Raw genomic sequence first — 13,578 nt, forward strand, 5'->3', positions numbered from 1 at the left:
GGGCGATACCGGCACACGCATAAAACACAGTGACAATACTGCCAATGATAACGTGTTGACACTGCTGTGTAATTTATAGGTAAGTAGTAGTCTTTTTATGGGATAAGAAAAATAATTGCTGTTCTTCTTTCTATCAAGTTCTAAAAAATATAAAAAATAGGCGTAACAGTCTTCATTCATCATTCTATTTTTCTCTTTGTATTTAAATCTGCATGTTACAGTAACACTTACAAAGAAATGGGATGTGAATTTTAATCAGAAAATGTTTTTGCTGAATAGTTTTACAGCCATGACCTTGTGATATTGGCTTAAAAAGAGGAACAGCACTCAAGCTACTTTACAAGTTATACCCAGAGTCCCAGACAGACCTAGACAGTCTGAAGATATTCTTCTAAAGCAACCTTGTATTCATTGACCTGGGTGAGTAGCCACTTAAAATCCATTGAAAATGAGTCAGCAAGTGAATGTACCATGCAGACTCAAATAATGCAACTTCATATAAGCAGAACATCAGACATCATTTTGAGGTGACAAAACTCTGCAATGTGAACACTTGCATAAGTTTAGAAATGAAACTGGGTGAATCATTGTAAGAGTGATGACAGCTTTAAAATGTTTTTGTAGAAGCAAAAAACTGTCATTACAGAGGAATTTTATGTTGAATTCCCGATCATAGTGAATGTATGCTCTCCTGTTACTTACATAGATTTATATCAGTTCACTGTAAAAGCATTCTGTCTTGTTCTGGCATGTCTTAACAATATTTATGCGTTGTTATGAAAACCTGCATTGTGGATGAGAAGGCTGACTTGTGACTTTATAAGAAAACCAATATGTATTCTTGGAATGTATTCTGGATAAGCAGGAAAAAAAGCTTTTCAAGCTGCGCAAGCGCCACCTTTTGCATTCACATGCATTCTCATTTGAGTTTCACAGGCAGCTGGATCCAGATCTCAGCGCAAACATTCAACAATGCTTAAGGTTAGCTAGTATTTCCTTTTTGGATTTCTTTATATGATTGTAATGTAATTGAGATTTTTGCAAAGTGACATTAATTGTAACAAACAGTACTTGACTTTGTTTTACTATGTCAGTAAACAGCATAGATCTTGTGATCATAGATCATGTGTTGTACATACACTTTTGTAGTCAGATGACATTATTTTTCATTATTTCTCAACCACTTCATTTTCTGTGTCTGGTTGTTTGCTTTCAACAGAGAGAAGTCCAGCCATACTGGAACTTGTCAGTCAAAGTTTTGCATGCGAAGATCCATCAGTCCTATGACTACTGTGAGACAATTTGTCCTCTTAGCAGCAGCCAAATATATCCATTTACAAATTTTAATTTTCTTTTTAGCAGCAGTGTAAAGTTTAAAGCAAACATTTTTTATTTCAATAATAACAAAGATTACAGTATGTACAAAGTTTAAAGCAAACTAAACTGGTTTGCAGTTTTGATAAAAAAATGTGTGTTGTTGCTTGAACTTGCTCTGCTAGTTACACATGCACTATACTGTATGTAGAAGGATGCGATCTTTTTTCTAATCTCAAAGTCTAAATCAGTATAAATGTCAGTATAACACTTTGCCAACGTAACAGATTTTTAAAGGTGTTTCTGGGCTTTCAAAAGCATTTAGCCCTACAATTTGACAACTAGTCCAACAGTAACCTCTATTTATGAGTATACATGCATACAAATAGATCAACACTTAATTCTGTCAGCCAACTTACTAACTTTTCCAACCCTACCTCAATTTCTCTTTAGTGACTGCGTCTGACTGCTATGTCATCCTGAACTTACCCACAGCATCGGTCCGTACAAATCGCACCAAGACTATATCAAATAGCAAGAAACCTGAATGGAATGAAACTTTCACTTTCAGAGTGCACAGCAACATCAAGGTAAACCACTAAAATGTTGTCTGATCTTAGAATGTTTTATTATGTTATATCCTATTTCTAACCTTCGCTATTTATGTCTCCAGTAAGATGTGTCATATGAACGACACTTTAACTCCTTTTTTGCTCTTTTCTATACACAGAACATTCTAGAGATCTTGATCTATGATGAGGATCCATTAATGAGAGACGACCATTGTGCCACTATCCTATTTGACATCAATAACCTCACACCTGGGAAAAAGGAGACCAAATGCTTTATAATAAATGACAAGGTCAGTGCTATATGGAGATCTCATATCTAAACAGACATTTCAACATAAAATAAACACTTAGTTGATAGAGCCCTTGATATTTAATTTGTGACTACTTTCGTTTTCAGACCAAGGATGAACTGTGGGTGGAGTTTGAGATCACTAAGAGGTGAGTGAGTATGCCTTCAGCAGTTCTAGTGAGCATTTGCAAAAATAGGTACAAGTGAGAACCGGTTGTACAGTTGAATGTGTCTATACACATAAATCTGAAAGTGTCTGTTTTGTGTTTAACACACAAATGTGTTGCAGCTCTGAGACACCAACGGCATGCATCTCTAATGGAGTTTTGGTGGTAAAACCTTTACTACAGCTTTCTTATCTGTATCATGAGTTGCAGTCAGATGATTTAAAATGATTTTCTGATGTACAGTATAAGAAGGTGTCTTCCTAAAAAGCTACAGTTTTAATATAGGCTACATGCACTCTTAACTAAACCCTCAAACAATAAATATATAAGATAACCTTTATCAGATAAGCTTTATGCTTTCCTTTTAAAATAGGCAGGTCCTTTTTGTGAGCTGAATGTGGAGATAGACAAGCTTCTAAAGAAGACTGAAGGTAAATAAAGACATTTTCATCCACATTTCCCATGCAAATGTTATGATATAAATGTAAATGATATTAGACAGCTACTGGGAATTCAGTGATGTTCAGAAATAACTGTAAAAGAAAATTAAATGTTAAAATGTTCTGTTATATAAATACATTTTGGAAACACATATAATCCTGGATTTAGGTGTTTTTTGCTTATTCTCTGTGTTCCAGCAACGCAGAACATGGTGTTAAAACTGAAAGGGGCATACAAAGAGGAGTTTGTGATCTCAAATTCTGAGGAAAGCTCCAGCACCCTGAAAAGGTTACGTTACTACATCAACCGAGACCTGGAAACTGAACTTAATCTGACCTCAGAGACTATTGTCAGCCCAGCAAATGTAAGTCATCCATGACAACTGGCATTACAATTTTATTGTAAATTGCTGTAAAATCTACCACATACAATTTATTACTTATGAAACAGTATGTATGTATACAGTACCTCACATAATGGCTTGTAGATTTATAAAGCACATGAAACAAACAAAGTTTGGCTTTAAATGTTTGCTTGAACATACTTTTCTCCAGATTGGGACAGTAGTGGATGCTGCTGTTCCAGACCCTGTGGACACTGGATTGACTTCTATCCCTTTAAAACCATTACCAGCCAAACAACAGATTACGGTCTCTTTGCCTCTGGGAGAGGTGAGTTATTGATTCATTAATTGATTAAATCTCAATTAGTGCTGTCAAACGATTAACCGCAATTTATCGCATCCAAAATAAAGTTGTGTAAATATGTTTACATAATATATGTGTGTGTACTGTGTATATTTATTATGTATATATAAATTCACACACATGCATTTATATATTTCAGAAAATAATGTAATTGAGATTTTTGCAAAGTGACATTAATTGTAACAAACAGTACTTGACTTTGTTTTACTATGTCAGTAAACAGCATAGATCTTGTGATCATAGATCATGTGTTGTACATACACTTTTGTAGTCAGATGACATTATTTTTCATTATTTCTCAACCACTTCATTTTCTGTGTCTGGTTGTTTGCTTTCAACAGAGAGAAGTCCAGCCATACTGGAACTTGTCAGTCAAAGTTTTGCATGCGAAGATCCATCAGTCCTATGACTACTGTGAGACAATTTGTCCTCTTAGCAGCAGCCAAATATATCCATTTACAAATTTTAATTTTCTTTTTAGCAGCAGTGTAAAGTTTAAAGCAAACATTTTTTATTTCAATAATAACAAAGATTACAGTATGTACAAAGTTTAAAGCAAACTAAACTGGTTTGCAGTTTTGATAAAAAAATGTGTGTTGTTGCTTGAACTTGCTCTGCTAGTTACACATGCACTATACTGTATGTAGAAGGATGCGATCTTTTTTCTAATCTCAAAGTCTAAATCAGTATAAATGTCAGTATAACACTTTGCCAACGTAACAGATTTTTAAAGGTGTTTCTGGGCTTTCAAAAGCATTTAGCCCTACAATTTGACAACTAGTCCAACAGTAACCTCTATTTATGAGTATACATGCATACAAATAGATCAACACTTAATTCTGTCAGCCAACTTACTAACTTTTCCAACCCTACCTCAATTTCTCTTTAGTGACTGCGTCTGACTGCTATGTCATCCTGAACTTACCCACAGCATCGGTCCGTACAAATCGCACCAAGACTATATCAAATAGCAAGAAACCTGAATGGAATGAAACTTTCACTTTCAGAGTGCACAGCAACATCAAGGTAAACCACTAAAATGTTGTCTGATCTTAGAATGTTTTATTATGTTATATCCTATTTCTAACCTTCGCTATTTATGTCTCCAGTAAGATGTGTCATATGAACGACACTTTAACTCCTTTTTTGCTCTTTTCTATACACAGAACATTCTAGAGATCTTGATCTATGATGAGGATCCATTAATGAGAGACGACCATTGTGCCACTATCCTATTTGACATCAATAACCTCACACCTGGGAAAAAGGAGACCAAATGCTTTATAATAAATGACAAGGTCAGTGCTATATGGAGATCTCATATCTAAACAGACATTTCAACATAAAATAAACACTTAGTTGATAGAGCCCTTGATATTTAATTTGTGACTACTTTCGTTTTCAGACCAAGGATGAACTGTGGGTGGAGTTTGAGATCACTAAGAGGTGAGTGAGTATGCCTTCAGCAGTTCTAGTGAGCATTTGCAAAAATAGGTACAAGTGAGAACCGGTTGTACAGTTGAATGTGTCTATACACATAAATCTGAAAGTGTCTGTTTTGTGTTTAACACACAAATGTGTTGCAGCTCTGAGACACCAACGGCATGCATCTCTAATGGAGTTTTGGTGGTAAAACCTTTACTACAGCTTTCTTATCTGTATCATGAGTTGCAGTCAGATGATTTAAAATGATTTTCTGATGTACAGTATAAGAAGGTGTCTTCCTAAAAAGCTACAGTTTTAATATAGGCTACATGCACTCTTAACTAAACTACTTTACAATAAATATATAAGATAACCTTTATCAGATAAGCTTTATGCTTTCCTTTTAAAATAGGCAGGTCCTTTTTGTGAGCTGAATGTGGAGATAGACAAGCTTCTAAAGAAGACTGAAGGTAAATAAAGACATTTTCATCCACATTTCCCATGCAAATGTTATGATATAAATGTAAATGATATTAGACAGCTACTGGGAATTCAGTGATGTTCAGAAATAACTGTAAAAGATGTTAAAATGTTAAAATGTTCTGTTATATAAATACATTTTGGAAACACATATAATCCTGGATTTAGGTGTTTTTTGCTTAGTTCCAGCAAGCTTCCTGAAAACGTTACGTTACTACATCAACCGAGACCTGGAAACTGAACTTAATCTGACCTCAGAGACTATTGTCAGCCCAGCAAATGTAAGTCATCCATGACAACTGGCATTACAATTTTATTGTAAATTGCTGTAAAATCTACCACATACAATTTATTACTTATGAAACAGTATGTATGTATACAGTACCTCACATAATGGCTTGTAGATTTATAAAGCACATGAAACAAACAAAGTTTGGCTTTAAATGTTTGCTTGAACATACTTTTCTCCAGATTGGGACAGTAGTGGATGCTGCTGTTCCAGACCCTGTGGACACTGGATTGACTTCTATCCCTTTAAAACCATTACCAGCCAAACAACAGATTACGGTCTCTTTGCCTCTGGGAGAGGTGAGTTATTGATTCATTAATTGATTAAATCTCAATTAGTGCTGTCAAACGATTAACCGCAATTTATCGCATCCAAAATAAAGTTGTGTAAATATGTTTACATAATATATGTGTGTGTACTGTGTATATTTATTATGTATATATAAATTCACACACATGCATTTATATATTTCAGAAAAATATATTATGTTTATATATTAAATTATATTTATATATAATATAAATTATATAAATAAATACGTAAATATTCTGAAAATATATACTGTATGTGTGTGTATTTATATATACATGTACACACACATATATGAACAAATAATTTTATTTTGGATGCATGGCATTTTTGGACACTCCAAAAATGGTTTATTGATAATATAGTAACACATAATACAGTAACTAAGTAATATAAATTTCTCACCATCTTTTCTCATAATTAATATATTAAACAATCCTGTATTTATACTCATATTTTGTGCATTTTATCTAAAAAGACCTTTCTTTTTTTTCAAAGAATAAAGTTGATCTGCAACTGAATACGGATGATCGGTAACAAATCATGAATTAATTCACATCTATCTTCAGTAGTAGTTTAATAGTAAATTATAATTTGAATGTATTAAATGAAATATTGTAAATTACAATACAATGTATCAGCTTTCATTTCAAATCCATCCTAACCTCAGAATAAAAATGGTTTTGTGTGTTCTGAAGCTCTGATGAAGAGCTGGATGTGCGTCTGGATTTTGATATCCCAGTGGAAGAAAATAATTTTCTGGTGAAGAGAAAAAAAGTCGTGTCACAGGCTCTACAGAAAGCCCTGAAGCTCAGCTCTGCACCTAAGCCCAGCAAGGTACTTTATACACAAGCACAAATCACCCAGATACTCAGCAAAGAACTGAGGGACGTTTTCCTATTGTACAATCAAAGTCAAATTTTGATTCTATTGTTTGTATAGAATACAAATACCCAACAACAAATAGACTAAAATTGAATTCTGTGTTTGATGTGACTCCTCAGGTCCCAGTGGTGGCTGTGGTGTGTTCTGGTGGTGGGAGCAGAGCATTAACAAGCACATACGGTAGCCTTCAGGGTCTGCAGAAGATCCAGCTTCTTGATGCAGTCAGCTACATCACAGGGGTTTCAGGTGCTACTTGGTGAGAATGAGGAGTCTTAATGTATTTTTAAACATGACTTTGTTTCTAGACAGACTGATAAAAACCATGTGTGCCATTTCTCCTGTAAGTTTTTTGTTTAATCCTCGTATTTCATAATAAACATAGTACATGTTCCTGTGGCTCAGTGGTAGAGCATTGTGTTAGCAGCACAAAAGATTGTGGGTTCGATTCCCAGGGAACACATATACTGATAAAAAGTGTATAGCCTGAATGCACTGTAAGACTCTGCTAAATGCATTAATTGTTATTATTATTTCAGGGCCCTAGGCTCTCTTTATGGAGACCCTAACTGGTCAAACGGTGGCATTGACAAGTCTATGGAGTCTATAAAGAAGGAGCTCTCTAAAAAGGCACTCAGTATGTTTTCCTTAGAGCAGCTAAAGGAGTACAAACAGAGGATGGAAGAGCGAGAGAAGGAAGGACACCTTGTGTCTCTCATCGACATGTGGGGTCTTGCGTTAGAGTATCTTTTCCAAGGGAAGGTAAAAAAAAAAAAGCACAAATAGTGTTTGCTTGTCAGTTTTAACTGTGTGTTTAAATTTGGTACACAATATAATACACTTTACTTTTATAGAAACCCATGGGTACACTATCTGGAATGCAGAGGACAGTGTCTGAAGGCCAGAACCCTCTCCCCATATTCACAGCTGTTAACCTAAAGCATGGCAAAACAGAAAGTGTAATAGATGCAGGTATGTACTAATAAAATATTTAAGTGCCATTCAGCTTCTTGTTTCAGACTAAGACATAAGTCTGAATCATCTTCACATATAAAAAATGTATGTAAACAACACATGGGCGGTAAGTTCATAATACCGCAGTATTAACTGTGTCAAACAAACACAATTGTGCTTAAGCGCGCTTTCTGTAAATAACATAATTTGTTTAGGACGTAGATACTGCCTGCTATACTGGTCTCACACACTATTTGAGTCAAGGTGGCATGATGTCATTGGGCGTCAATGTATGTTCTGCTTTGTTTTAAGAGATATGGTATGTTCATGGAATAATATACTTGATATATCAAAATGCTTAAGTATAATATGTACATGTACATAGAAACTGCTGTGCAATAGTTTGAACAAGATAGTGTTTATATCATCAAAATGTGTTTGATTTTTTTTTACCTATTTGTCAGACAGTTTACATATTATAAACTCATACAGTCTAATAAGTGAACCAGACTTTCTTATATAGTCAAAAGTTTGTTTGTATTGAAGTTCATGCCATTTGATTAAATGCGTTCATTCTGAACAAACTGCAACGTCATTAACCATAGTTGACACTTGCATATTAGAGGAGCTCAAGGTATTATAGTATAATTCTGTAAATAAATCTAATATAAAATACCATAGGTTTTTGTATTATACTTGTATAATACATTCATGTTTTATTTGACATGTAATTAATATAAATTGTCATTTAAAAGCAGTAAATGTCTGTTGTGATGTTTAATATGAAAATAAATGTCATTTGGTTATATTAGAAGTATAATTATGAATGTTGCATTGTAGCTGTTGCCCCTTGTGCACTTTATAATTGTGACCAGTCAAGTACAAATCCTTTTTTACTGCCTTTATATTATTCAAACTTCTTCAAGTGCTGGAGTGATGTGCAATGACTGTTGGATACATTGTTGTATCAGCTTCCCGTGAAGTGATGTACAGTATCAATAGCTATAAGAGACTATTCAGCAACTGTTCTGAAGATATAAACACATGCAAATAATTTTCTTATCCAAAGAGTTACAGAACATTTTAGAATAGGTTCACTGTATGCTTAAGTAAGGAGTAGGTAATAAACAATTAGCTTGTAGCTTGATGTTGCGAATAAAAGAGCTTATAACAGATCAATAATCCTATGTTTCTTTCTGTTTCCTGTTTAGAATGGTGTGAATTCACTCCATATGAGGTTGGATTTCCCAAATATGGTGCCTTTGTACCTGCACAGAACTTCGGGAGTGAATATTACCTCGGTCACATGGTCAAGAAACTCCCTGAAACTGGATTGTCCTTTCTTGTAGGTGAGTTTGAGTGTATGTGCGTTTATGCACATAATGAAAACATGAAACAAAAGAAAAATTGAAGGCCGTAAGAAAGAGAAGGAGAAAGTGGCATGTTGCACCCAGGATCTAAAAAAATGTGTGTTGCTTATTATGACCAGTAGGGGGAGTCTACATCTCTATTTGAACACGATCCTGTGCTGTAAGCAAATGATGTAAACTGTAATCAGTCACAATTAATAATTCCAAACTCTGTGTGTGGTTTTAAAGGAATGTGGAGCAGCATTTTCTCTATAAATCTGACAGATATCTGGAGTCTTGCCACAGGAGTCAAACCTTCCTGGACGCCTTGGGCTGGAGGAGGAGTGAGTAACACAGGTGAGAGTTTGTGTTGCATTTTAACCCCTAACTTAAGAGTTTCATGATCATTACAATAAATTATTCTTGAGCAGCAAATCAGCATATTAGAATGATATCTGAAGGATCATGTGACACTGAACACTGGAATAATGGCTGCTGAAAATTCAGTTTAGCCTTCACTGGAATAAATTATATTTAAAAACATATTTTTATTGACAAATACAATGTTAAAGATTAAATTGTGACAATATTTCCCAACATTACTGTTTTATTGTAGTTTTGATTAAATAAATGCATTACATTCTCATCAGACTTCTTTCAAAAAACAAATCTTACCGACCCCAAACTTTTGAATGGTAGTTACATTTGAGTTTAATTATTATACAGTGACATGATGCAATTGTCTTCTTGTTTTCCTGGAGGAGGAGTGAGTAACACAGGTGAGAGTTTGTGTTGCATTTTAACCCCTAACTTAAGAGTTTCATGATCATTACAATAAATTATTCTTGAGCAGCAAATCAGCATATTAGAATGATATCTGAAGGATCATGTGACACTGAACACTGGAATAATGGCTGCTGAAAATTCAGTTTAGCCTTCACTGGAATAAATTATATGTTAAAGATTAAATTGTGACAATATTTCCCAATATTACTGTTTTATTGTAGTTTTGATTAAATAAATGCATTACATTCTCATCAGACTTCTTTCAAAAAACAAATCTTACCGACCCCAAACTTTTGAATGGTAGTTACATTTGAGTTTAATTATTATACAGTGACATGATGCAATTGTCTTCTTGTTTTCTTCTGTAAAGAGACTGATAGTAAACCAACAGCACTTGGCACATACCTGATCAGCCCTGTGACTGACTTTGCTAAAATGATGTGTGGCTTTATGACCAGCCGCCCCATTGTCAGCCAGATGTACAACTTCCTGAGGGGCTTCAACCTGCACAACAGCTACAATAAGAACACGGGCTTCATCGCATGGAAAGGTCTAGAGCTCTACTTATACCACTGACCATTTCAAGTGTGCATTCTGTGTTTATTATATTTTTTCTTCAGATGGGCTATATATTATATTAGTGTTATTTCATGTGTGTGGATGTAATTTGGGGATGTCTGTCATTTTATGAAATATAACCAAGGCTGTTTATACCTAAATAGCTGATAGTGTTTGGAGTCATCCATAATATTCATGCTCTGTCTACAGACACACACCCAGATGCCTTTCCTAACACCATGACTCCAGCTGATCCTGTGCTGAACTTAGTAGATGCTGGATTTGCCGTAAATGCAGGATTTCCTCCTTTGGTTCGCTCTCACAGACATGTGGACGTTATTCTGTCTCTAAACTACTCTTGGGAACCAGATCAGTTTAAGGTGAGGACCTGGAAGATTCTATAAGTTTTGATTGAAATGCAGATATCAGGAACTTAAAAAAATAAAAATGATGCCTGTTTGTGTCCAATAGGTCATAAAGCAATCTCAGGAATACTGTGCTGATCGGAATATTCCATTTCCAAAGATCGATTTCAAAAAGGTGGAGTCAGAGCCGCTGAAGGAAGTTTACGTGTTTGAGGATAAAGACAATCCGGAAGCTCCCATAGTGCTTCACTTTCCCTTGGTCAATGTCTCATTCAAGCAGTTCAAAGCTCCTGGTAAGCACTACCATCACTCTTTACATCCCTTCTGCCATATTCCTAATAGGAATTACAGTGCTTCTAAGGCAGGACTGTATTTATATTCCTCAAACATGGTTAAAATGTTAATGTTATATTGTGTAAATACACATAAATATAAAATATATATTGGGTATATTTTATATAGATTTTGTCTATATTTTTGACTATAAATATACATGTATCCATAATAATGGACAATATACACTACTGTTCAAAAAGGATCTTTAATGCTCACCAAGGCTGCCATTTTTGATCAAAATACAGTAAAATAGTAATATTGCGAAATTTACTGTTTAAATTTTTTTTTTACATTTGAATATATTTTAAAAACATATTTAAAACTTCAACAATATTTATCCATACTTTTGCTAGCTCTAAAGCACTTTTAACAGCTTAATTGTAGTATAGTGTGATTGGATATTGCTATTGTTTGGTACATCAGCTCAAATAACCAAGAATGCACTTCATTGTAAAAATGCTCATGTAAAATTGTGTGTATGGGTGTGGTTTAGGAGTGAAGAGGGAGGGTGAGAAGGAGCGGAAGGAGGGAGCGATTGATGTTGAATTTAACAGTAGCACCTCCCCATATCTCACCCACAAATTGACTTACACACCAGAGGACTTCCAGAGGCTCATCAACCTCACTTCCTACAACATCCAAAACAACAAAGATGTCATTTTGAATGCGCTAAACAAAGCATTAAACCGAAACAGAGAAAGGCAAACAGGTGATGATAGCCAAAGCAAAAAGGAGAAGGCAGCTGTAGGAAAGACCAGTTCAGCGTCTACACCAAAACCAGGATCACAAAAAACATGGAAGACTGAAGAACAGTGATCTGCAGCACCGTTACTGTGAAGAAAACCTGCATCCTTAAAATTAAGTTGTCAAGAATATTATTAAATGAAAAAATGATTTTTCAGAGTTCACAGTGGAGTCAAGGTGAACAAATCAGCTTTGGACACTTGCAAGAAAACTCTTTTAGAGGGAAATTATTGCTTGCGTTTATTAATTAGGGTTTTCTTGTCGAAAACATTTTGTTGTGAATGTGCCTTGCCCTTTCAATCTCAGCTGACAGCATTCTCCACCCACATTGTTCTTGAATAAAAAGTGATGAATGACATGCTGGTGATGTCAATAACAGTCAAACGCTGGTATAACAGCAAAGTAATTCTATACAAATAAGAAAAATTACTTAATCTATATCCCCAAAATATTCCCCCCAATGGCTTTATCAGAACTGCTGCCATGTATTATAAACCAGAATTCTAGAATGATTTTATTTAGTAGTTTTGCTTTTCTAAAGTAATTAATACTATATGAACTTGAGTAAAAATGCTTAGTTGTGATACATGTGATATGATGGGTTTGCAAAGCAGAATTTTGACATTATGTTTGAATCCTCTAATGTAGAGCAAGAGAGGGAGCTTTAGTACGGTGGCCGAGAAGTGCAGAACAAATCACAATTCTGAAAACAAAATAACAAATTACAAATGCAAATGCAAGTCTAAAAAACTAAATAACAATTCAGAAAGCACAACAACAATTCAGAAAACATTATAACAAGTCAGAAAACACAATGACAAATTCAAAAACAAAATAACAAGTCAGAAAACACAGCGACAAATCTGAAAACAAATTAACAAGTCAGAAAACACAATGACAAATCAGACAAACCGGAAAAGGTAGATACAGTTTGAGACAGCGCCATTGGTTTGGGATTACTCACCACTGACTGGACGAGACATCTGTCAATCAACGTATACAGGAAGAACCAGCCGAAGAACAGCAGAGTCCTGGTAGAAAGTTCGGAGATGGTATTAAAGTAGCTCAGTTTAAATGTATTGTATGAATTGCCCTTACTCTGGAATAAAAAATACGGGGTGTATATTTAGATTTAGTTAGAAGTGGCTGTATATCATTAGCTTCAGTGGTGCAGATGGATAAGTGCTTGACCTTGGCTTTTTGACACGATCGACCCGGGTTCGATCCCGCCTAACAAGTAGTATACTTGATAGTAGATATCCTGCTATTTAACATAGTGTAAATAGGTATTTGCACTTAGTGTAAATAGCATATTGCTAAAAATATTGCTATTTTCACTTAGTGTAAATAGAATCCATTGCTAACACGAGATTTGAAAAGGGAGGAAAAAAAAGCTTGGCAAAAGGTGGGATCGAACCCGGGTCGATCGCCTCAAAAAGATGGTGACACACGATTATCCATCTGCACCACTGGAGCTGATGTTTCACAATCACATTTTACTAAATGTAAATATACACCCTGTATTTTTTATTCCATAGCAAGGGCAATTCATACAATACATTTAAACTGAGCTACTTTAATACCATCTCCGAACTTTCTACCAGGACTCTG

The 13,578-nt window shown here is 34.8% G+C and overlaps 2 protein-coding genes across 2 annotated transcripts in view; both read left to right on the plus strand.

The window, feature by feature from the left end:
- Window positions 1-12,109, plus strand: LOC107583702 (cytosolic phospholipase A2 zeta-like). Its single transcript, XM_016269986.1, has 22 exons — window positions 1-79; window positions 280-420; window positions 937-981; window positions 1,220-1,292; window positions 1,768-1,904; window positions 2,045-2,176; window positions 2,284-2,324; window positions 2,465-2,507; window positions 2,716-2,773; window positions 2,981-3,147; window positions 3,338-3,454; window positions 6,492-6,526; window positions 6,692-6,830; window positions 6,998-7,134; window positions 7,415-7,637; window positions 7,730-7,847; window positions 9,041-9,178; window positions 9,428-9,535; window positions 10,335-10,514; window positions 10,733-10,902; window positions 10,994-11,180; window positions 11,717-12,109. Exons 3-22 carry the CDS (start codon window positions 973-975, stop codon window positions 12,037-12,039), a joined length of 2,535 nt encoding a protein of 844 aa, XP_016125472.1. The 5' UTR covers window positions 1-79; window positions 280-420; window positions 937-972; the 3' UTR covers window positions 12,040-12,109.
- A 206-nt stretch (window positions 12,110-12,315) lies between these two features.
- LOC107583642 (cytosolic phospholipase A2 delta-like) overlaps window positions 12,316-13,578 on the plus strand; it is a 10,079-nt gene continuing 8,816 nt past the window's right edge. The window contains exon 1 of the mRNA XM_016269930.1: window positions 12,316-12,356. Coding sequence (XP_016125416.1) covers window positions 12,316-12,356 — 41 coding nt within the window. The remainder of the gene's footprint in view (window positions 12,357-13,578) is intronic.

The sequence above is a fragment of the Sinocyclocheilus grahami genome, unplaced genomic scaffold (genome assembly GCF_001515645.1).
Source record: "Sinocyclocheilus grahami isolate Dianchi unplaced genomic scaffold, SAMN03320097.WGS_v1.1 scaffold54.1, whole genome shotgun sequence".
In the NCBI taxonomy this organism is placed as follows: Eukaryota; Metazoa; Chordata; class Actinopteri; order Cypriniformes; family Cyprinidae; genus Sinocyclocheilus; species Sinocyclocheilus grahami.

Excerpts from the sequence above, each read along its gene's own strand:
- LOC107583702 (XM_016269986.1), top strand. Across the intron at positions 2,508-2,715 it reads TCTCTAATGGAGTTTTGGTG|GCAGGTCCTTTTTGTGAGCT; the intron begins GTAAAACCTTTA and ends CTTTTAAAATAG. Across the intron at positions 6,831-6,997 it reads CTGCACCTAAGCCCAGCAAG|GTCCCAGTGGTGGCTGTGGT; the intron begins GTACTTTATACA and ends GTGACTCCTCAG.